We start from the raw sequence: 25,566 nt of genomic DNA on the forward strand, positions 1-25,566 counted from the left end.
AGACACAAGTTGACAGGAACTATATGTATTGTTGAACATGTAATGCGACTGTAAGCATAGGGTTGCCAGGCCCCCTCAACCTCCCGGTGGGGGGATTGGGGCCTGGCACTCACCTTTCCAGGCTGTGTGTGTGTGTGCATGCATCTGGGAAGTGATGTCATCATGCAGCACGCCCCCCCCGGAGTGCACCTATGCTCTGCAGGGGCTTGGATTGGGGCCGCTGCGGAGGGCAGGAGCACTCTGCCCTCTGCAGCAGCCCAAAATGGGCTGTACCAAAATAAACCACCAAAGGGCCTTCCACAGCATATCACCCTGCTGTCATGCTTACATAGGGATACCATACCCCTGGTGGGGGCAGGGGATCCCCGCCCCCACCCCTCACACCTGGTACCCACTTACCTGGCTGGCGGGGGGGCGCACCTTCTGTGCATGCTCCCTTGTGGTGCTGTGCACTCCCGTGCTCACCAGCTGCCTGGATCGGCCCAGTTTGGCCCAGATAGGGGCCACTGCGGAGGGCAGGAGCACAGGCTCGTTTTGGGCCCATTTTGGTGCAGATCAGGCCCATTTTCAGCCACTGTGGAGCACAGGAGCACTCCTGCCCTCCACAGCAACCCAAAATGGACTTGATCTGCGCCCAAACAGGCTCATTTTGGGCTTGTTTTGGCATGGATTGGGCCCATTTTGAACCGCTGTGGAGTGCAGGAGTGCTCCTGCCCTCCACAGTGCTGAATATGGGCCCATTTGGGCATTGATCGGGCCCGTTTTGAGCTGCTGCGGAGAGCAGGAGCGCTTCCATGCTCTGCAGCAGCCCCAATCTGGGCCAAACTGGGCCAATCCAGGTGGCTGCTGAGCACGGGAGCGCACGGTGCCACAAGGGAGCACGCACAGAAGGTGCGTCCCCCCCACTGCCAGCCAGGTAAGTGGGTGCAGGGTGTGAGGGGTGGGGGTGGGGGATCCCCCACCCCCATTGGGGGTATGGTATCCCTATGTAAGCATGACAGCAGGGTGATATGCTGTGGAAGGCCCTGTGGTAGTTTATTTTGTTACATTAAAAAAATGAATTGTCTGTGATTTTAATCTTTCTTGTTGCTCACTCGTCTGGATTTTGTAAGCTTCTTTGAGGCATTGTGGATTATGGAAGATTGGGTTATCAAGGTTTTAATAAGTAAAATAAATCCCAGAAGTATCAAGGAAAATATCTTCCCTGGTGGCAAACAGATGTTTTAAGGGAAATTTCTGAGAAGCTGAGCCTGCACAAGCTTGAGATGGTAGTTAAAAAAATGCAGGGGGACCAAAGAAAAAAGTTTAAATGGCTACATTTCTGTGGGGTGCTCGTGAGTTTCACCTTATGCTTTGGAAATATATCAATGTGGAACAATTTCACAGGGAATTATCTCTGCTACGCCACGCATTCAGGAGAAATTACCTTGGAAGTTAATCCAACACTGAATACATGAATGCTGCAGGTAGGCAGGCTTCCCTTCCCTCACCTGAGCAACCACCATCTGCCATTCAAGACCCCAGTGTTTATTCAACAGGCCTGAAAGCATGGTCTGCTGCCATGACAACCCAACAGGCCTGAAAGCATAGTCTGCTGCCATGGCAACCAAGGGCATCAACTGCACAGAGCCCTGGAAAAGACAAGGCTCCAAGGAAGGAAAGAGAGAGACTCCTGCTCTCTCAAGCCTGGCCCAGCCTAATGGCACCCACCAAGGATAAGAAAGAGAAATTCAGCCATGCCGTCACACAGGAGCAGTTACTGAAAGAGGAGCAGGTAGGACTTGGAACTGCAGTGAGAGCTGCCAAGCACCCGGCACGGAAGGCGGGAGCATGGCGTTAAGGCTGACTTTCAAATCTAGAGGCAGAAAAAGAGGGGCCCTGGTTCTCCAATCTCACAGAACTGCTGGCGGTTGAAAGTGTAATGCTATCTTGTGGAAATGAGTTTTATAGCTCCACTAATAGTTGCATCTGAAGCCTTCCCAGGAAAGTTGGGTAGTGTTCTTCTGGAGGGCTTTTATGGTTAAGCAGATATGGGGCTGATTTTAATTTACCTGGATACTCTGTACTTATTATTGTGTATGTCAATTGTTCCTGTCCTCACTCCCCACCCCCGGAAATAGCCACAACTAACTAAAACATTGAATCAATGTTATTTGAATATAAAGAACACCTCCTATATGTCATGTGATTTGGTTAAAATAAAAAATAATATTATAGTTATCTCTGGAAAAGTCAATAATGCTAGGAAAAGTGGAAGGCAGCAGGAAAAGAGGAAGACCTAAAACAAGATGGCTGGACTCAATAAAAGAAGCCACGGCCTCCAGTTTGCAGGATCTGAGCAGGTCTGTTAGAGATAGAACGTTTCGGAGGTCTTTCATTCATAGGGTCACCATAGGTCAGAGATGACTTGACGGCACATAATACACACACACATCTCTACTCAAAATTACTACAGATATTGTTCCTGAGCAAGACTTCCCAACTTTAACTCTCATTCCCTTTAGAAGGAGTTCATTGTCTATAAAACTCTAGTGAAAAATTTAGTGAAATTCTCCAACTTTAATCCTAACAGATGTTTGCCTGATTAGAACCTCTTGAACTAATTCCACATTTTGCTTTCGCAGCTGCTTTGGTACCTCTAAATGGCAACAAATATCATTTTATTTTTATTTTAAATTATATCCCACCCTTCTTCACTAAAGGGACCTTCAAGGCAACTTACAATATACACAAGCAACACAATATAAAACAACATTGCCAAGACAATAAATGACAATAAAAGGACAATAAAAATGCTGTCTCATTAAACACTGCATGCTAGAAACATAAAACAGGATCACACGGGATCACACAGCAAACATAACGCTTCAGTCACCCACAGCTCAGATATCAACTGGTGCATGCCCCCCCAAAATAATAAAGATAGCACCAAACGAACAGCTCTGGGGGAGGGAGTTCCTGAAGCAGGGGGCAAGGGACAGAGAAGGCCCTATCTCTAATAGACACCCGCCTAACCATCAAAAACTGATGGGAAGAAAGAAAAGTTGGAGAAAAGGTGGTTCCAGACTTTTTAGGGACTCCTACACCCTACTCCCAGACTCTTTAATGTTTGAAATGTACCTAGAATACATTTATTATAGCAGGTGTTGTCCTTGTTTGATGAACTGTGTTGAAACTGTTTCCCATGTTCTTCTCCAGTGCTCTTTTTATCTGGCGCCACGCCGGGATCTTCTACATCCTATATTAGCCCAACTTTCAGAGTTTTCTGATGATTTTAAGCTTCAGTTTCTGCTTGACAACCCAGACGGGGAAAGAACTGAAATAGTAGCAAAGTTTCTCTACAGTACCATGGCTTATATGCCCTGACAAGTAATATTCTATACTGGTTTTGCTGCACTGTTGCCCTGTTCCTATCTGTAATCTTAATCTTATTTTGTATGGAGTTTCTGTATTTAAAAGTTTATATTTTATATATGCCAAAAAAGGCTTGCTTGCTTGCTTGCTTGCTTGGAAATGTACCTAGAAACAGATTCAGACTGAAAATCTCCAAGCATCAGGTACATTGGCTCACAACGACGAGCCCATTAGTATCCTGACTGCAGTATGCTGGACCACTTTAATGCTTTTAAATACTTTTACTGAATACTTCTTGCAGGTTACCTTATGTATAGCATTGTAGCATGGATAATCGTAGCAAGTTCATCCTTTCCCAGAAGGTGCTTACTGGTGGAGTTCCACACACAGTTGATAAAAGGTGTGAGTGATGCAAGCGATCAATGGATGCTACTTGCACACCAGTGTGGGAGACCAACAGTACATCTAACCTGTTAACCTGATTTTTAAGGGGGAATATATCCCCATCCAGAATGGGACCATCCAGATGATTGCTTACCAAATTTGGGTTTTTTTGTAAACTTACTATGGAATGTACAACCATACGAGGTCATTTGTGGTGGCAGGCCATGGTGCTGTAGCAATTTTAGCCACATTCCTGAAAGTGACTGGAAACATAGGATAGAGGAGCTATAGTAAAGTTCACCTAATCATGGTGCCCGTTTCTACAGCTAGGCACCCTCTCTATGATGGCATATAACCCACAATAAATTTTCAAAAGGCTAACTTACTAAGTTGGATCCAATCAGCTTTTCTGCTAGTACAAAAGAAAGAAACATCCATCTGACCATGCAGGGTATAATCTTCTATGCTAAGCAACATGGGACCTGTGGGCACAAAACCTATGTCGTGCAGTGAGTGTAATATGATGGAGAATTCAGAGACACTGAGTGAAAAGGCTGGCTGGATCCAATAGCCGCTACAAGGACCCTTTATGTTGTGTGCTTCTATATTCTCCCAGTAAGATCAGGGCACAAGCATGACCTGTTTTGAACTAATTGTCCTTTCTTGCACTTTCAGATGATAGAGAAAATTGGAGATTTTACTAAACTAGTCCGTAGGTAAGGAGATTTTAGAATCCTGTTTTCGAACCATACGCGTTAAAGGCTAAAAGGCTCCATTTCATTTCTGCAAACAACAAAAGCAGAAAACCTACCAGGCAGCAAAGCTTTTGACACCCAGCTGAAAATGCAGATATGAAAAAAAAATTACAAAACGATATGTAACAAAACCTTCCAAAATCAAACGCTTGTCCTGATTTGTCCAATTCTGTGCTGGGTTCGAAAGCCGTGTCAGCACTCAGCTGTGGAACACTGATAAGAGCCATCCATCTTCAATGAATGGCAAACCATAATTGGCACATTTATGATTGCTGTTATTGCTTACTTCATATTGTTTAGTCATATACTAAGACCTTGTATTATATACTGAGTATACCCATGTGCATACAGCCACCTCTACCACTACCCCTCAAGAGAAACAGATCTCTTGGAGAGAAAAATTGAAAAACACAACAATACCAGCAATCACTACCGTATCACTGTGTTGCTAGTTTATAAAATGATGGTACAGAGAGATTAGGGTTCCCAACACTGCCTTGGCAAAAGCCAAGTAATTTGAGAGGGCAAAGTTTAGGGAGGATGTTATGTTATTTCAGTTGACACTCTAGGCTTCCTTCCTATTCTCTACGGTATTTATGATAGAGATGGGCAAATTACAAAAGAATCACTGGGGAGGCCAATTTTTCTCCCACTCTTTAATTCCTTGGGAACAGGAAATTGGGGCAGGGGGTGGATAAATGGGAGTGCTAAGTGGGGTGAGTAACAACACACAGAAAGGCAGAGAAGCATCTGTCTTGTAGTAGGTTTACACTACTAATTGCTCTATGTGAATAGTTATTTTCAGCTGTTACCATTTGGTGTTCCCACCTCGTGTAATTCTGCCAATGTGTGTGGGCACCATTTTGTGTGAACAGGACTACGGATGTATTTGCAGATTTTGGTTCAGGCAAACATGTCCCGGCAACAAACCTGATTGTGCATACCAAAGCCAGAAAATACATGCATTGCCCTAGTCACACAAAACAGTGACAGCATGTATTGACAGGATCTCTCATAACATATTGTTCCAGTACACAAAGTAGGAGCATAAAAGTAAGGACTGGATAATGACATATAATGACTAAAAAGCGCTCTTATATAGAGAGGAGCATGATTACATGAAAAAAGGTTAGCGGTACACATGGAAGATGTTGGCCTTCTCTCTGATGGTGGCTGCAATTTTTCCAGCAGCCATAATATAGAAATTGCGACTAGTTTTGTACGTGGTAGGTCCTGTTTGCGCTAACCATACTCCACACCTGCACGCACTAAATGAGTGTAGCAATCTATGCTGGTTAGGAGGATTTTTAAATTTTTTTTCTCACTTTCAAAGTACAAGTAGGCAAAGCATTGTGACACATTACACCAGCAGTCCTCCACACAGAAAAATAACACATCTCACTTCACATTAAAGAATCACAAAAACACAATTCCTGTCAAAACCACTTTATTTCTTTAACTGGTTTAGGTTACACAGTAGGAGGGCACAACAGGGCATAAAAGCAGTCTACTACACAAAATAGCACAACTCACATCACCGTTTTTGGGTGATTCTCTGATGTGAAGTGAGCTGTGTTATTTCTGTGTAAAATATTTGAAAGTGAGAAAATATTTTTTAAAAAACTTTATTCAGTGTGTGTTTGTGTTTTATTCTTTGTTGTGCAGTTGGTTCCCATCATAGGGAACAATGGGGCTGACTGGCCAGCCATCTCTGTAGGTGGTGGGGGAATTTGGGGGAGGGTGTCTGTGGTTCAGGTGGTCTTTCACAGGGACAAGCTCACATTCAGGTGTGTGCCCACCATTGTGGCACCCTTGAGCTGTGCATAATTGCCCAGGGAAAGAGAGTTTAAAAGTTCCCATCACAGGGAACAATGGGGGATGGCTGGCCAACCTGCTCCTGGGGTAGTGGCCGGTGTGGGAATGTTGGGGAGGGTGTCTTTGGGTCAGTGTGGGGCTGTGTGTGGGGGGAGATTTAAAAGGGGGACTGTGCCTGTGGCCATAGATACCACATTCCGTGGGTTCCTGTTGTGGGAGATTTTCCCATAACAGGAATCAATAGAAAGTGGCTGGCCACAGGACAGGGGAGGTTAGGTTTTGGGGAGGGTGTGTGTGGTATTTGGCAGTTTGGGTGCAGGTGGACTGTGGCTGTGGCCATTGGCAGCACCAATCCCATGTGTTTCTGCAGTGTGGAAGTCTTCCCCACAGTAGAAAAACTAAGTGGTGTGGCAGGAGAAGCATCTTTGGGGGGGCATAAAATGGTCCCCCAAAGTGGGATCAGCTTGGGCCTTGGTGGAGGGTGGGAGGACAGGTAGGAGATGGGCCCCTGAAGGTTGGGGGCATTTTGCATGCAAAGTGCCACCCCTAGCCAGACAAGCCTCTCTTATTTCCCCCATAGGGAATAGTGGAGGTGGATAGGGGCACCATCTTTGGGAGGCCATAAAATGGCCCCTCGAAGTGGAATCTGCCTGAAACTTGGTGGAGGGTGGGAGGACAGGTGGGAGCAGGTCCAATGAAAGTTGGTTGCATTTTGCTTGCAAAATGCCACCCCAAGCCACCTAGAAAGATGACTTGTTTTTCCCCTTAGAGAACCATGGAGAGTGTAGGAGGATGGGGGAACCTTGTTTGGGGGGGCATAACATGGCCCCACAAAGTCTAATCTTTCTGAAACTTGGGGGGTAGTTAGAAGAGAGGTAGGAGAAGATCTCCACCAAGTTTGGTGTGATTTGGACAGAAAATGCCCCCCCCCCAAACTCCCGGAAAGCCAAGAGAAGGTTTTCTCTTTGAAAACAATGGCCGAATCGTTTTGGCAATCTCTGTTTCAGTATTACCGAAATTTTTCGGTATTCAGAAAATTTTTTGGTAATACTGAAAAAACCCGAAACAGCTCTGATTCGGTATTTTTATCCTAATCAGAATACCGGATTGCACACCCCTAGTCTGGAGATGCCGGCATCCTAAGACAGCCATAACAGTTTGCTGTGTAAAAGTAAGCAATCTTCTCAGACTGATTTGCGTGTTAGAAAAAGCCACTGTTAAAGTTGTATGCCACAGATCCTAACAGACATCTCTTCCTGCAGCTGGGAACGTGGCCAAGCAGCGGGTCTGCAGCTGGCAAAAATAGAGGACATTGGTTTTGCAAAGATGAGGCAGAGGCAGCAGGCAGAAATGAAAGAAGAGCTGTACCAGGCTAATAAACAGCTGATGATGGTGAGGTCCCCCCACCCTTACATGTAGGCAGAGGGGGGGGAGAATGCTCTCCCCTACAATTAAGAAGAATCCTTTTATGAATATTGTCTTCAGTATTTAATGAGAGGGCAACAGCTCTTCCCAGATACCTCCTATCCCATCTTGTCATTTCTGCATCTTGATTGCAATACATATTGCTAGCCGTGTAACCATAGGTAAGGCATTGTCCATAGAACATGGGGCAGGAGGAGCTTAGAAATGACGAATGTTTTGTTTTGCATTGGCAAATCCATCCAAAGTGTGGCATTTTAAGAATGCTTTCAGTTAAGATTCAGGAGCGGGAGAGCAGCTCATTCCAATGGCCTGCCTAGCCAAACTACCTATTATGATTTTATCCCACTCTTCCTTCAAGAAGGTCAGGTTTGCATGGTTCTCTTCCCTTTTATTTTATATTCACAACTGTATTTGTAAACTACTGAATGCAGTAAATTTTTACTTTATATCGTAGTTATTAACAGGTCAAATGTGCATATGTCCCAGTTTTTGATGTCTGTCCTGCTCCCTTTGTGAGAACCTTCATAGGGTTCTCACCAGAAGCTTCTTTACGTGCAGTAGCAAATTTCACTTCCTTGGGTTGTGGATCATTATGGACATAAATAGTTAGTAGCAACAAGAGAGGGTTACAAGGACAAGGGGAGGAGGGCAATAGTGGAAAGTGGACCACTAAACACTTGGAGAGATCTAAAAGCAGTGGCAAAGGGTGAGTCACTCATGGCCTTTGTGTGTTTGGCAGGTTCGACGAGAAGCCTTGCGTCACCTCCTAAGTGTTGAGCATCTGCAGTACCAGCTGGAGTTGAACCACTTGGGCAAGTCCTTCTATGCAGAGCGGATGTGAATGCTTGTCTCAGACATGCCCAGAGTCTGGACCATGGTAATAGGGAAGCCCAAGGGCATTTAGCTAGCACTGACTTCCTAGGATACATGACAGGGAAGATTAAAGACTTTTTGTTTGCTTCTGTTATACATCTGGTTATTGATAAAGTTAGATGAACTGATAGAGCTGACTCTGTAGGAAGTACAGTAGAAGGTCAAAAACAAACAAAAAGTGAAGATGTAAGATTGCACTTGTTGACAATGTTTGTAAATTCATAAACATCAGCTCGGAGTTATGCCTAAATGGAGGGTTGCTTTTAAACTAAGGTTTTTTCTACACCTGGGGTTTGTAGGACCTGAAATGATAGCCATGGCTGGCCCTGTTATGTAGATCTGCATATCGGCATGGAGAACAGCTCTTGCCTATCAGATATGTGATGCCAAAGGAAAATCCCAGTACAGTTTGGACTGTCTTAAAGAGGACCAGGGTTTTTTTTCCTGGAAAAAGAGGTGGCGGAACTCTCAAGAGAGAAATGAGGGAGAAACACACAGGATTCTTTGAAATAATATTATTTCCACGTGCTATTGCTGAGTATTTTCAAGAGGTGCCGGAACTCCGTTCCACCACGTTCCTGCTGAAAAAAAAGCCCTGAAGAGGACTATAGGATAACAACATTATCAAATATCATCATGACTTCATGGTCACAAAAAGCTGAAACCAGAATTTAAAAATCTAGCTAGAATGTTTATTAATCATGTACACATCTACTCATATTATTACTAGGGATGTGCATAACTAAAGCAAAAAAACCCCAAGCTGAAAATACAGAAATCCTTGGTATGCTCATTGAAGTGACTTCTGGAATGGTGGAACAAATTTGGGAAAAGAGGCTGTAACGACTCTCTCCCGCTGAAAAGCTTGTGTGTTTTGTTTCAGTTCTTACTGCACAGAGGTCGCACAGGCAGGTCAGGCAGTGGTGGGCCATCTGGCAGCATCTTGTTTTCCTTAATGGCAAAACTGTCTGCACTCATCGAGCAACAAATTGGATCCAAAGGGGAGAGACTGAGCCCTTAACAGTAACTCCGCTGGTGGGAAGGCGATGTGTGCGGCACACAGGAGTGCATATTTTCTTCAGCACTTTCTGGGAAATGGCATTGTCATTGAGTGGCACTGCACATACCACTGGTGCTGAAATTCCACTGATTGGCATTGAGTGGCTCATAGGGATCTAATTGCAAAAGGTTTGCTTTGTGCCGCAGAGGAGAACAGCAGACAGCAGGGTGCCAGGATCACCTTCACCAGTCATGATCCCTTTCGGTGCATTTTTATGCACAATGCAAGGAAAGGGCAGCAACATCCACGCTGTGGGTTTGAGGAGGCAGGGGTCTCCTTCAGGTCCCTGCTTGCTCAAATGCTCATTTTATTTACATTAGGGTGAAAATCGGAAACTTGGGGGAGGGGAAACTATTAAGTGGAGCTGGTTCATTCCTCTTCAGTGGACTTTTGCTGCTGCTGTCCTTCACTTAGGTGCCATGGCGCCTCAGGGCCACTCATTGTAAGTTAAGAAGTCCTCCAAAGATAGCGGGTCAAGGAATACCAGGAGGAATTTTATGTAGCTCAGAAAGCCTTCTGATTTTCTGGGCTTTTCTGATTAAAACTGTTAACTCAGTGCTAAATGACACAGAGGTAACAGGCGTGTGCATTGCACACTCACACATGCATACATGCACACACCCTCAAGTCTATCCAGACCAGTATTCCATCTGGAAGGACCAATCTGGCCAGATTGTTTATTTTCTGGCACACCAATGGAACTCTCTCCTTCAGTTCTGCCTACTATTTTTTCTTCTTCATTTTCATTCAATTCCAGATTAACAGCTTTAGCCGGAAAGGGAGACCGGCAGCCAGCAACCTGTCCAGTCTCCCACTTTTATTAGTAAAAATTAGGGGGGAAAGAGGGCCATCCTCTCTGTACTCCCCTTCCTGTGAAGAAAAACCAACATCTAGCCCTCCCTTTCTGTGTGCTTTTATGCACAGTGCAGGGACAGGCAGGTGGGCGAGAAGGATTTGCCCCGTATCATGGAAATGAAACTTCCACCAGGATCAAACTTAGGTCATGAGCAGAGCTTGGGCTGCAGTACTGCAGTTTACCATTCTGCACAAGCTCTGCTTGAGTTCAATCCCGGTGGAAGCCAGTTTCAAATAGCCAGCTCAAGGTTGACTCAGGCTCCCATCCTTCCGAGGTCAGTTAAATGAGTACCCAGTTTCCTGGGGGTAAAGTGTAGATGACTGGGGAAGGCAATGGCAAACCACCCTGTAAAAAGTCTGCCAAGAAAACGTCGTGATCCGACGTCCCCTCATGGGTCAGTAATGACTCGGTGCTTGCACAGGGGACTACCTTTACCCCTAATTATTAGCTTATTCTAAAATTCATACATAAGCTTAAAAAAATACTTTCTTATGTATACAGAGAAATTGGTATGATGACACCCCCCATACAAATAACAAGCATGCATATGATAAAATAGTTTTCCATCAGATACTTTAAAAAGTTATTTTTAAGCTGATGCCAGATTTTTTTTCGATTTCCAGCCAAATAAAAACATTCTTGTTTTCCACTCATCAGCAATGATCTGTGTTACAGCTCTGTACCGACTATATATTTTGGGTTGCCAGGTCCCCTTACCCTCCTGGCGAGAGTTGGGAGACCTGGCATGCTCCTGGGCTATGCAATGATGTCACTTTCAGCCCCAATCCCAGAGTGGTGCAGTGGGCCCTGGAGTTCTCCTGTGCTCCACAGCAGGTCGATTTCAGCCCATTTGGGGCCAGATGGGGTGAATTTTGGGCCAAATCAGGCTCATTTCAGGCCAAAATTGGCCCTCTGCAGAGCGCGTGAGTGCCGCAGGGGTGGTGTGATGGGCCCTGGACTGCTCCTGCACTCTGCAGAGGGCTGATTTGGGCCTGTTTCAGGCTGAAATTGGCCCACTGCAGCATGTGGGAGTATGCTGCACCTCCTTCTTCCCCGCCAGCCAGGTAAGAGGGGGCAGGGAATGAAGGGTGGGAGTGGGGGATCCCCTGCCCCTAGCAGGGGGCGGGCGACCCTATTTATATTCCATGGATAGATACCATTAATAGGGATGACTTCTGCTGATGCAAGGCACTCAGAAGAGGGTCTTGTGGCTTGGAAAGTTTTCTCTCTCTCTCAAAGGAAAGTGCCTCTGACAGTCCAGCAGATCTGCAGGATCCAGTCCAAAGAAAATAACTTCCTAATTCTCAGAACTGCATTAAGAAGCAAACACTAATTGGTGCCCTCCCTGAAGATCAGTCATGATTAATCATCACTGAATGTTTTAAAACAACCCAGAAGATGAAAATGCTAAGTATTATGATTACTGTTATGGTACCAATGAATCAGAATTAGTGTTCTACATGGAGTCTGAAGAAACACGTTCTATTCCTTCACTTTCTGTGAAATGGTGTGAAAAAAAATATTAGGCACAGCATGTTTTATGCTCTAGAACATGATGTGCGGTTGCAAAACACAGATATGTCTACGTTTTCAAGTAATATGAGATCTGTTACAAAGTGAATTCAGTATATCAATGTCATTTTCATTTCCAAAGCAGAATGAGTGACATAGCTTTATTCTGACATTGGCCTTCTTCAGTAGTTTTGAAGAATTCTCAGAAATTAGGAAGAATTAGGCACATCTGCTGTGCTAAGTGGTCAAAGCATGGCCCAATTTTAGAGTTGCCAGTCTCCAAGCCTGGAGATCTCCTGGAATTACAATGCATCTCCAGAGTACAAAGAGCGATTCTCCTGGAGAAAATGGAGGTTTGGGAGGGTGGGCTCTATGGCATTATTCCCTGCTGAAGTCTCTCCCCAGGCTTCTCCCCCAAATCTCCAGGAATTTTCCAACCCAGGGCTAGCACCCCTGTCAGTTCTTCTGCAAATACCATGCTTGCATACACATGGCTTGCCAAAGAATTCAGCTGCATGTTCCTTCATATTTCTGTTGGAAAGTCCAAATAGCTCAAAGGCAGAACATATGCTCTGCATGCAAAGAATTCTGGGGTGAGATTCAAGCTGGTTTCTGCACTGCCTCTCTTCTGTCCAGGTGCTGTTCACCTCTGTATCCACTATGCATTACAAAGTCTTTGTGTTTGCTGGCGGGCAACAGAAGGGCTTTGCACCAAATGTCCAAGGGCTTTTGTGCTTCTCAGACACATGCCAGCCCCTTTCTCCCATGACTGTGGTGTGTGGGGAGAAAAGGCTTCAGCCACCCCTCCTCCTGTGTCATTGCCCCATCCTCAAACTGGCCCGTGGAGCCTTGAAGGTGTGCATCCAAGATGCAAAACCCCCCTCATCACGTATCTGATAAAAAATTCTTGTGTCATCTCCCAAAAAATAATAGGACTTTATAATGTGTAACGAGGTCCTTCTCGTGGCCAATATTGGGATAGACTAACCGATGGTTTAGCTCAGTCAAGGGCAGTCTCAAATATTCATGTTCTTCCCAACCCCTTGAATGCATACACGGACTCCTACAGGGATAAGGAGATTTGAAAGCCCATTAAAACATAACATAAACAAGTAAATTCTACAAGACTGCTACGGATACTGGGGAGAGAACGGTGCTGCTTATCACCTATCTCAGGAAATAACTAGCACGTACTGGTGACACAAACCCTTTTCAGTAGTTACATTTTTGGCACCATCCTCTCAATTCACACAGCCCCAGAGGAGTTAGCTGTGTTAGTCTGTAATTGCCAAGATTCCAGTAGCACCTTAAAGACTAACCAACTTTATTGTAGCATAAGCTTTTGAGAACCACAGCTCTCTTCATCAGATGAATTGATGAAGAGAGCTGTGGTTCTCAATTCACACAATCACCATTTGTGTCAATAGAGCTCTGTGTATTCTCCAGATTTTGTATGGGCTATTAGAACCTCAGGTTTAGTGCAGGTACGTGTTTACACTTAAGAACGCTTGAAAATACAATGCGTTAACCAAGTCACACAAAATAGCAACTGTGTGTATTGGGAGGCTCTGCCGTGACCCGAGGTTGGAGGGCTGAAAAGGGTCAAGAGGCACTTGTGCAACTATAGTCAATAAAGGTGTGCTATCTTTAAGGAGACTAGCATTTCCTCAGCTTTGAGTTTTTGGAAGATGTGCTGCTTCCTTCCAACCAAACTACAACGGTGGGGAAACTGCAGCAAAAGAACACACGGCACAAAGTCAAAATTGGAGAAAGGCTCTCAGTCCTTTTCATTCCACTTCACACCTTATGTGTGGGTGTGTGCATGTGTAATTTTAATGTAGGGGCCTGCAACAGTATTTATAAGAGTTATCTGCCATGTGTGTGTGGGAGAAACGAAGAGCGAAAATTATTTAATTGGATCCAATAATTGCTTGCAATTGCGTCCCCATTTCTAGCAGATAGAATAGAAGATAGCCCAGTAGAAAGCCAGATAATGATTAAATTACAGCATATGTTTACAGTTCACATTCTGCCTGGCAGATTTTACAGCAAGGCTTTTCTCTTTCATAACAAAGAATATGGGATAATGCTTGCCACATTTTCAAAATGACAGGGTCCCCCTCCTTGTTCTCATATGTACCATATGTGGCAAGTATAAAAGGCAATTTTACTTCGAGAAGCTATGAAAGCTGAGTGTGAACCAGCAGAAGTCAGAGATGCTGAATGTAAGAGGCCCATTGCTGGCAGTAATAACTCTTCCCCAACAGCTGCTGCCCGTCAACAAGCCTCCATATCTTTATAGTTATGTCTTTAGGAACCTGCATAGATCTCCGGAGTGGCCAACATGGAGTTAGTCTATTTCAAAAAGGGATGGGGAAGAATTTCAGACAGGAGTCAGATGTACATGCCCTCCATTGGGACATCTCTAAGCCAATCAGTCTGAGGTCTAGAATGTCTCTTATGAAGATTTGGCACCGGAGGTGAGGGGCTGTGGCTGAGTAGTAGAGCCTCTGCTTTACATGCAGAAAGTCCCAGGTTCAGTTCCCAGAATCTCCAGCTAAAAGGTGATGTGCAAGACCTGTGCCTGAGACCCTAGAGAGCTGCTGCCAGTCTGAGTAGACAATACTGGCCATAATGGACCAAGTGTCCAGCTCAGTGGAAGGCAGCGTCACGTGTTCATATGACCTCTTGTCTCTCAGGTGCCCGCCTTCACCTCACACCTTTCCCATGGTTTCACAAACTGGCCAAGTTGTGGTGGGAGTGGGAGAGAGGAAACAGCCACTGAGGCTGAGAGAGCGATGTTTGGATTGTTTTCTCCGACTGCTGAATCTGGGAAATGCTCAATACCTAATGTTCCTGTTGAGAACAGAGAGGTTGAGCAAGCAGACAGCTAGGAATGCAGAGACAGCCCTCCGCTTCAGCAAGGCCTTCTCAGTTGCCATTTCCCCTCCTACCCTGCAGCTTTGGGGAAAGGAGAGGGGTTGGAACGAGGGAAGAGGACACAATGGCAGAGGAGGAGCTCCCTTGGGCTGGGTCTTTCCAAATTTCTTGGAAAGAGCTCTAAGGTCTTCTGAGAATTTCCAAGACAGGCTCAAAAAGACTGAGCCTGTTCCAAATCCCATGGAGCAAATGTGGGAAGAAGACCCCAGTTTCACAAAAGCACTCTGTAACAATAGTTGTTGTAGATTTTCCAGGGTGTATGGCCATAACAAAATACCCGACACCTTACAATAGCCCTACAGATAAGATTAGCATATCAACCACCAATTCATATGCAAAAGAACCCCCTCAGGATACAGTGAAGCTTCCCCCCCATTAGCATGCCAAAACCTGGGACACTCTTACAGGATGACTCAGCCCAAACCCACCTACCTGAGTAGATATAAATTACCTGCTAACATCTTCTCCACACATTGACACTGAGAGATCTCTTTTGGTGCTACACCTCTGAAGATGCCAGTCACAGCTGCTGGCGAAATGTCAGGAACAACAATGCCAAGACCATGGCCATACAGCCCAGAAAATCTACAACAACTAACATTCTCTGGCCGTGAAAGCCTTCGACAATATACTCTGTAACAAGTTTATTATAGCTTCACTTTTGATTTAGCATTTATGTTTATAGGGATGCCGTCAGAGATGTCATTTACACTGGGCAGGAGAGGGCACAGGGGGGCATTCGTCTTCCTGCAAATGGATTTCAGACTTCTAAATAACTCATCAGCATAAAGGTTCCAGGCATGGAGAGCACACTCAAGTCAATGGGCATATAATGGCGAAACCCTTCTTAGGATTGCACTGTAAGTGGCTGAATATTTCTTCTTTCAACCTACGGAAAGTAGAAATGCCTCCTGGGGTAGGCCAAAACCTCCCTCCACCACTTGCACAGTCCTGTAACATCCAGGATGCTCCTCAGGCCTCTGCTTGTAATCCCTTAACTTTCTCCCACAGACACCATTCACTTCTATGGGAGAAAGCAAGCATGTGCAGTTACACTGGTCAGTACTTCACAAGAGCTGGCGTAGTATTAGTGGTTAGCATGCAGGATCTGGACTAGTAGGGTTGTCAACCTCTAAATGGAACTTGGATATCTCCCAGAATTCCAACTGATTTCCAGACTACAGAGATCAGTTCCCCTGCAGAAAATGGGTGCTTCAGAAGGTGGACTCTATGACTTTGTTCCCCACTGTGGCTCCTCTCCCAAATCCTGCCCTCCCCACACTCCACCTCCACCTATCCACTCTACTCAAGCTTCCTTCAGTGTGGGAATTATCTCTGGGGGTTCCACAAGGTGCAATCTTATCCCCCATGTTATTAAACCTCTATGTAAAGCCTTCAGGAGAACTCATTCATATGGATGCCCTCAATATGCAGATGATACCCAGCTCTGTATCTTGCTATCCAAATCCCCTAGTGATGCAGCAGAGGTATTGAGTAGCTTGACAGCTGACATCAAATAGGTAAAGGTAAAGGTGCAAGCACCGGGTCATTACTGACCCATGGGGGGGACATCGCATTATGACATTTTCTTGGCAGACTTTTTATGGGGTAGTTTGCCATTACCTCTGTGCAAGCACCGGGTCATTACTGACCCATGGGGGGACGTTGCATCATGACGTTTTCTTGGCAGACTTTTTACGGGGTGGTTTGCCATTGCCTTCCCCAGTCATCTACGCTTTACCCCCTGGAAACTGGGTACTCATTTTACCGACCTTGGAAGGATAGAAGGCTGAGTCAACATTGGGCTGGCTACCTGAAACCAGCTTTTGCCAGGATTGAACTCAGGTCATGAGCAGTGCTTGGGCTGCAGTACTGCTGCTTACCACTCTGCACCATGGGGCTTTTTGTCATCAAATAGATAACCGCAAAAAAAAAAAATGACATTGAACCCAGACAAGATGGAAGCGATGCTGGTTGGAAAAGCAGAGATTTTGAAGGACGTTGTGCTTCCAACCTTTGATGGGGTTCAGCTGACTCTGGCTGACCCAGGGTTATACTGGATCAGCTGATCTGGGGTTCAGCTGACCCAGGGTTATACCGGATCCAGCACTACTGCTAGTGAAATAAGTAAATGTAGTGGCCAAAAAGGCCTTCTCCCCACAGACTAGCCTGGACGATGGACCTCTACTTTGACACAGCTGATCTGGCCACTGGATTCATGCTGTAGGAACATTGAGACTAGACTACTGTAATGCACTCTACATAGGTCTCCCCTCAAAGTCAATGCAGAAACTCCAGCTGATGCAGAACACTCCAGCTCATTTACTTTCAGAAGCTAGACGGCACAAGTATAATGTCTGCTGAGGTAGATATTCTCTCTCTGAGTGGTTTCCACATTGCTAAAGATGTGTTAATTATGCTTCATTTCAGAAAGGTTTCATCTTTGTGTTTGCCTTTATGTTTGTTTTCCAATTTTCTGCTACCACACCCTATTGTATCTGTGCATTAAATGTCCTAATCTGTTGATCACAAGTATTTTGCTCAGTGAATATCCTGGAGGTGCTGTTAAACTATAGCTGACCTATGGTGACCCCTGATGGGGTTTTCAAGTCAAGAGACTTGCAACAAGCATTTTTGAGACTACAGTACCCACCAAATGAAGTGAAGAAACAAATCAACAGGGCCAGACTAGTACCCAGAAACAGTCTGCTCCAGGACAAACCTAAAGGAGCTAACAACAGAACACCACTGGTTGTCACCTATAGCTCCCAGCTCAAACCCATCCAACGTATCATCAGTGAGCTACAACCCATCCTGGAAAATGATACCTCTCTCTCAGAAGCCCTGGGTGGAAGACCTTTCCTTGCCTACAGACAGCCCCCCAACCTTAAACGACTTCTCACTTACAATCATGAATTGGCCAGCGGAGTCACCAGCACAGGTACCAGGCCCTGCAACAGACCCAGATGCCAGCTCTGCCCCTATATCTACCCAGGGAATACAATTACAGGACCCAGTGGCATCAACTACACTGTCTCTGGCTCTTACAGCTGCTCATCCTCCAATCTGATATATGCCCTCATGTGCCAACAATGTCCTTCTGCTCTGTACATTGGACAAACCAGCCAACCTCTACGCAAAAGAATAAATGGACACAAATCTGACATTAGAAATGGAAACGTCCAAAAACCAGTGGGAGAACACTTCAATCTACCAGGACATTCCACCAAAGACTTAAAGGTCGCTGTGGTTCAACAGAAACCTTTCAAAAACAAAATCCAACGGGAGGCTGCTGAATTGGAATTCATATGCAAATTTGACTCTGTCAAGCTGGGACTGAATAGAGACTATGAATGGTTATCACATTATCACAGGTAACAGATTTCCTTTACAGCGGTGTGGTCTGGGGGAGCCCAGTGGCGCCTGGTATGGGCTTTTGGGGACCACAGTTCTCTTTGTCAGATGCATCTGGCAGGGAGAGCTGTGGTTATCGAAGACTTATACTACATAGGAATTGGATGCTTTTACTGCTCCAACTAACACGGCAAACTGACTCCACACCAAAAGGAGATGTTTACATTTACTAGCAAAGGAATGTTTTGGTTGCCTCCCTGCTAATTGCATCTTGTCCCCTTCTGATATATGTCCCTTCTCTCCCCTCTCCCTCCTCCTCTTCTGTATTTGACCAGTTTGTATCATGCATCTGATGAAGAGAACTTGATTCTCGAAAGCTTATGCTACAATAAAATTGGTTAGTCTTAAAGGTGCTACTGGACTCTTTTTGATTTTGCAAGTCAAGAGACTAACCAAGGTGGTTTACCATCGCCTGCTTCTGCATAGCAACTCTGCTCTTCCTTGGAGGTCTCCCATCCAATTATAACCAAGGCTGAACCTACTTAGCTACTGAGATCTTATGAGATCTGGCTTGCTTGGCCTATCTAGGTCAGGCCCAGTTAACGTCATAGCTGTTGATTGTATTGTATTCATTTTCACTGTGTAATCCACTTTGAGTCTTGGTGAGAAAGGCAAACAATGAATGACTGAATGAATGAATGAATGAATGAATGAATGAATGAAATCTCCAGGAATTTTGCAATTTGGAGTTGGCAACCTTATCTTGGGAAGTCAGGTTCCAATCTCCACTTAGTCATAACACCCTCTAGGTGACTTTGGGCCACTTACTTTCTCTCAGCCTAGACTACTTCACAAGGTTAATGTGAAAATAAAATGGATGGAAAGATAGAAAAATATGATAGTACGTAATAGATAAAAGATATATAAAATGTGATAGAAACAAATATTAAGGAGGAGGCAGTACCTTTCAGCATATACAAACATGGAATTAGACTGAGTTTTATGAAGGAATTTTGTGGGATTTATTCTGTCAAAACTCTGTCTAAAATTCTAAATCCTTTCATCACTATTTACATTCTTAAGAAAACTACTAAGGTGATGCATACTGTTTACCAAAGGAGAAAATCAGACTTTTGAAAATCAAGGCTATATGAATAATTTGGGTATAATTTCTTCCTGTATATAAATTTGCATTGTCTCTAATGCTTTAACTCCAGATAGCTCGCCATTTTCAAGTGTTTTATGAGTAGGGAGTTCCTAAAATTGTACATGTAGTTCGTTTTCTTTTGTTCACAGAATTCATAGATATGTTGGAAAGATGCTAGAAATAGTTTCTAGGCTACCTTCAGAGAAAACTGGAATTTAAAGGTGGCTCAATTACTGAATTATCTGGCCCTGTAGAGTTTCTTGTATAATTTAAATCCGAAGTATCAATTGAGCTGCTATTTTAGGAAAGGAAACATTTCTACATCTCAATTTTGATTCTTTAAAAAATCTGAAGATTTTATTTCCAGCTTTTTTTGGAAAAGGCATACACGGAAATACAGTAACAGCCATTGATATTAGGTATGAGGGAATCTTCCCCATATTGCTCCTTTATTTTTTCAAAATCTCATTCTGTCCTGCATTTCACTTCACATGAATTTTGGTTTTTAAGTAGGAGATTTTATAAAATTAATTACAGACGGCTTTTTTTTTCAGCTGGAACGTGGTGGAACGGAGTTCTGGAACCTCTTGAAAATGGTCACATGGCTGGTGGCCCTGCCCCCTGATCTCCAGACAGAGGGGAGTTTAGATTGCCCTCCGTGCCACTCAGCGGTGTGGAGGACAATCCAAACTCCCCCTCTGTCCGGAGATCAGGGAGCGGGGCCACCAGCCATGTGACCATTTTTGCCGAGGGTGATTTAAACTCTTTAAAACTCCCCCCTTGTTACAGCTGACCCAAAGTGACATCATTGTGAGGTCCTGGGAGCGTGCGTGCACTTTGCGTGCATGCATGTGGTACCAGGGCCACCACCTCCCACCAAGAGTTGCCCCCTGTGCTGGCAACCCACTGAGTTCCACCACTTCTTTTCCCCCCAAAAAAGCCCTGATTACCAAACAACAAAAACAAATGTGCAGATTGTTGCGGCTTTCTGTTCCTTTGTATCTTTTTGCATGTGTTGCTTGCAATGCGTTTGCATGCATTGATAAGACTATGAGGCATTTTGGTGGATGTGCTACTGCACGTCCTTAAAATATTGCATACAAAAATATTGGTATAAACATAAGAAAAGCATTTTTTTTGCAGTGTTTTACTAATGTGTTCATGTTTATCAACAACTTAAAAGTGAAGGATGAAAATAGTTGCAAATGGGGGGTGTACAGGCAGGGCTGGCATCAGCACACAGCAAGGTGGGGCAGTTGCCAAGGCCTGTGCTATGATGGGGCCCACTGTGCTGACTCTCTACTCACATATCTCCTCTGAACACATCTCTTCTGATGTCTGCACTTGAAACTTTCCACTGCCTGCTTGTGAGTGCCTTGTCACTTCTGTTCCCAGCAGCATATGCTGCCTACAGCTGCTGGTGAAGGGCCTGTGGGTGATGTGCAAAGCATCGGCATTCTGGTTGGCCATGGCAGTGGCACGTCTAGCAACAACCCCCTCCCCCAGCACCACTGGGAAAAGGGCATGCAGGCAGTGTGGGCAACTGTGACTGCAGGTGGCAGGGAGCCTGTGAGTGGCAAAGGGAGGGTGTGCAGGTATGTGGAGGCACATGAGTAGGAGGGCAAGAAGGGGAGCCCACTAAGGCCCCACAAAACCTGGAACCGGCCCTTGATACGAGGCTCTGCAAAAAATTCCAAAACCGAGAATTCCTAACATGCTTATTCCAATTCAAAGACAAAACTGATTCATTGGGAACATCCAGATGTGGGGAGAAATTTGGATTTGGAGAATGTCAGATACATCCCTGTTTGATAACTGACAGCGAAACCAGGTTACTACATTGCAATCCAGAGAAGGAACCTATGTCTTTATGGACTCTACAGCCAACTGTTGAGGAGCCTTTTGCTGCCACCAGCTCCAAAGTGATTGAGGGGGTACGGCGGTTGACCAAGGACATGGATGACCCCAATTCAAGTCCTTTTCGTGTAGCCTGCATGGGCACAAATGTCATCAGTGATGTGGCACACATCTATATGAACACATCTACACATCGGCATCTACTGTTTGTTCATGCAGAGACCACTAGGCGAGATTTCCATTATGACAGATGGTCAGCATTCCATCTTAGACTAAGCAGATTACCTGCATGTTCAGGGGGAAAGCTGTGAGACTACCCTACTGGGGGTTATGTTCCAAAACATAATAACTAAAACTGATTTTAAAACAAAATTTTCTGAAGGGTTACAAAATACATTCTTCGTTTATATCATTAGCCAATTTTGTGATCCAAGTTCTCTTCCAAGCCTTCCATTACTAGCCCATTACTGAAGGAGGATTCAATTTCCTCCACTCAGATTAGGGTAACCACCAGCTGTAGGTGGGAAAAGTCTGCTGGACAGAAGACAAACAGTTTGTTCTCGCCTGCCTGTAATCCCAGAGCTTCAGCAATAGCTAGAAGCCTCTCTAGGAGTCTATAATCACTCATTTTAACCCTTGGCTGGATTTGAAACAGTGTTTTTCTGCTGCTAAAGAGCACATGCCATGTTTTTAGTTAATTGGTAGGTTGAAGTGAACAGTTATGGGTTCACAGAGAGGCTTTCTGCCTTCTGTTCAATTAAGGCTTGATAAGTTCTTTCTGTTCCTTGTGTGAGTGCGTGTCTCCTTTAAACATGTGTGGGAGGGCACAGAGAATCTTTCCATCATTTCCTATGGTGGCTCTCAACAGTCCCAACACTTGTCATAAACCCTTTTGTTTATCTCCAGTAATTACTTTCTCTCTCGTAGCTCTCTGCATTTTGGGTCCATTATGAAATGAAAGTAATCTGCCCAACGATGCCACAGAGTCACAACATATAGAAGATGCATCTACTTTGTGCAACTATTCATTTTCCATTTCATTTTGCCACCCCTTTCTCATCCGTTTAGCAAAGGCCTATTTTTACATCTTACAGTGATTTCAATGGGCTTCGACTGGAGGAACTCTGTTTAGGATTGCCCTGTAAATTCTCCATTTTCCCTTTTCACCCCACAGAATTTTCTTTGGGTGGGGGGAGGGAATAGTCTTCCAAAAATCTGAAATATAGATTTCAGTAACCCTGAGCTAAATGTTTCATATCAGAGATCAAACTAACTGTAGTTGATTACATGACCGACAACATTCACTACAGTAAATTGTATTGTCATCACTAAGCAGTATTTCTCACCCAAAGCAAGGTCAGTGTGAGAGATGAACAAGAAAGGGCAAGTTTTGGAAAGAAGAAGCATAAATCAAACCCAACAAAGGGCACAACAAAGATGAAAGAAATTCAGAGTTTAAACTGTCCAGTACAATCCTAAACAGAGTTATACCTTTCTAAGCCAATTGACTGTAATAGATTTATAAGGGTGTAACCACTTAGGATTGCACAGTAAGTCTTCTGCATTAAAAGAGTTTCTAACAGGAAATACAGCAGCATTCATGCTTATCCTACTATATAAAGGGCTAACCGTGTTCCAGACAACTCATTTCCTATCCTGGTGTGCCTCTAGAGGGCGCTGCTGTGGAGGGAAGCCCAGAAGAGGCCACTGTCCTTCCGAGAGCGCGCTGCAGAGGGAAGCCCAGGCTGGGAACAGGTGCGAAGCAGATGGCAATGCCTGCCCCCTGCCTTCATCTAGCTAGGATCAGGAGTGGAGCAGGCGGCAATGCCCACCCCCCACCTTCACCCAGCTGAGATGAGGCACAGTACAGGTGGTGATGCCTGCCCCTGCCTTCACCTAGCTGGGATCAAAGCAGAGCAGGTGGCCATTTCCACACATACCCCTCACCTGGCTGGGATCAGGAGTGGAGCAGGTGGCAGTGTCTACCCCCCATCTTCATCTAGCTGGGATCAGTCACAGAGGAAGAGGCAATGCCCACCTTCTCCCCTTTCTAGAGCCTGTTGTGTTTTTCCCCACAATGGGCTTTGTTGCTAGATTTGAACCCCAAATCTTACCTTATAATCCCAGATGTGTGAGATAGAGGTGTTACTATCAGGTAATGTAAATTCACCTTCTATTTATTAAGGACATTTCACTTTATTAGAATTACACAAATTCAAGAACTCAACCCTGGCACTGGCTTAATTCTGGGGATGTATTCTGCTGTGCCCAGATCAAGAAGACAGAGGACTTGTTTCCAAAACACACCTTCACAAAAAACTACAAATAATTAAAGGGCTCTCATTCTGATTCTAAATCAGATTAATTGATGAGATGTTTGTCCTAATTCAGAAAAAGCTCATCTGTTTCCTGGAAGTTTGCTCCTGGTTTGTGATGTTTTAGATCTTGACTGGGTCATGGAACAAAGCAAGAGTTTAATTATTGTTTATTCACCTACAAAGCAATCTACAAAGCCTGTGTGAGGTGAGGGAGGTGGTGGCTGGTGTGTGGCCTGCCCAAACTCCATGTGAACCAAAAATCAAAGGATGGTAACCCAGAACCGTGGGAATTAATACGTCAATGATGTCAGTATTATCTAAAAATACAAATTATTTTTATCAGTTTTATGAAGTGCAAAGTGACTAAGTGCTTAAATAGATATGATAAACACTTAAAAACTCTTACAAGACGGTATCCACAATCCAAAAATACTCATTCATGTCTCAGACCAGTTACATAATTATAAATACAAAGATTAAATATCTTGTACAGTACGAGCTCTTCCTCTAATCTTCTCCTGCAGGTGCGCAGAAAATAGATGCTTTAGCAGGAACAATGGTGCTTCAGGTAAGTCTTAAAGAAGAAAAACCATATGAGGTGAAGGAGGAGGTGGAGACTGGCTCAGATGAATATCACGCAAGACAAGGGAGGCAGCGGAACAGAGACTGGCCAAGGGAGGCAGCAGAGCCTGGCCCAGCTAAACCTCATGCGAGGAAAGGGAGGAGACATCAGATTTAGGTATTTTTGGCAAAGTCTTTTGATTTTGAAGGGCAGTTCATCAACAGAAAAGTCAGTGGGTTCAATTCTAGGAACAGGAAAATCTTTCAAGGGAGGGAGAAGAGTTTAGTACATCAAGGGTATTGCAAATTCCAAAGCACTCAACTTCAAAACTGCTCTCCGTGACCTTGAAATACAGGCCTGTTCTTTTCATGAATTTAGATGGGTTTCGGCCCAAAGACACAGTTTGCGAATCAGCCTCCTTGGCATGTCTGATCTCGGAAGCAACTGGATGCGGTGCAAGAGAAAGAGAACCTCTGAACATGTCCTACAGACTCTATACTTAATGAGAAGTAGAGGGCATCACTCTGGCTAATTTCCTATACAGCAGTCCTTGAACCAGCACCTTATCTTTCGCAAACATATGCTTCTCTGCCATTATTTCTGACTATAATAAAAGGCTGTGAGTTGGAAGGTTTCTGAGCACCATTTAATTGAATCTCTAATGTTTTCTTCACAAGTTCTCTGCCTTTTAAAAGTGGAAAAATATCTATGGGGCAAAAAAAATAAAGGGGGGATATTTTTAGCATGGGAGGGAGGAAATTGCTGCTGCAATAAGAGTTTCCGGTTACACAGGCAAAAGGAGCTTTTCATTGCGACCCCAGCCGGAATGAAGAGACAGGCACAGGCTTGGAAATAAAGGGCCATTTATTAACATGGCCATAAACATAAACCATGGCAAGGGCTAACTAAGCAATACAGGTCAAGCCACAGGGTAACCCCTGGACCTCCGCCTTGACCTGTCTGGGAAAGCCCCACAGCCTCGGGTGTAGGCCATCCCTGGAATGGCTGCAACCCCGCCAGCCAGGCAAATGGATCCCTCATCAAGCACCTAATGCCTCAGCCAAACAGCATGAGGGAAGGCCTTGTCCCTGGGGATCCCCACAGGCACCTGCCTGTGTTATGGTAGCCATCAACAAGCATACCGCACTGTTGGCAGACCCTGTTGCCCACCCATGGGGAAGCGCCTTTGGGTGCTCACCGGCCCGCTCCCTATTCCCAAAACTCTCCTGCCAGAAACCTAACCAAAACAGCACCACCCAGGCCAACACCTCAAATCTCTGCCAGCAGTGCAAGGTAGGCAAAAAAACCCCCTTCCCAACAGCCATTCAGGGGAAAGGGTAAAAAATTCCTACCT

The 25,566-nt window shown here is 44.8% G+C and overlaps 2 protein-coding genes across 2 annotated transcripts in view; one reads left to right on the forward strand and one right to left on the reverse strand.

The window, feature by feature from the left end:
• CNTNAP2 (contactin associated protein 2) overlaps nucleotides 1-25,566 on the reverse strand; it is a 1,091,545-nt gene that overhangs the window by 565,002 nt on the left and 500,977 nt on the right. The gene's annotated exons all lie outside the window — the stretch shown is intronic.
• Nucleotides 1,640-11,080, forward strand: CFAP141 (cilia and flagella associated protein 141). The gene is made up of 4 exons (XM_054991472.1): nucleotides 1,640-1,774; nucleotides 4,414-4,454; nucleotides 7,571-7,700; nucleotides 8,473-11,080. The coding sequence occupies exons 1-4, from the start codon at nucleotides 1,700-1,702 to the stop codon at nucleotides 8,572-8,574; spliced, it is 348 nt and encodes a 115-aa protein (XP_054847447.1). The 5' UTR covers nucleotides 1,640-1,699; the 3' UTR covers nucleotides 8,575-11,080.

Source organism: Eublepharis macularius, chromosome 11 (assembly GCF_028583425.1).
Source record: "Eublepharis macularius isolate TG4126 chromosome 11, MPM_Emac_v1.0, whole genome shotgun sequence".
Taxonomy (NCBI): domain Eukaryota; kingdom Metazoa; phylum Chordata; class Lepidosauria; order Squamata; family Eublepharidae; genus Eublepharis; species Eublepharis macularius.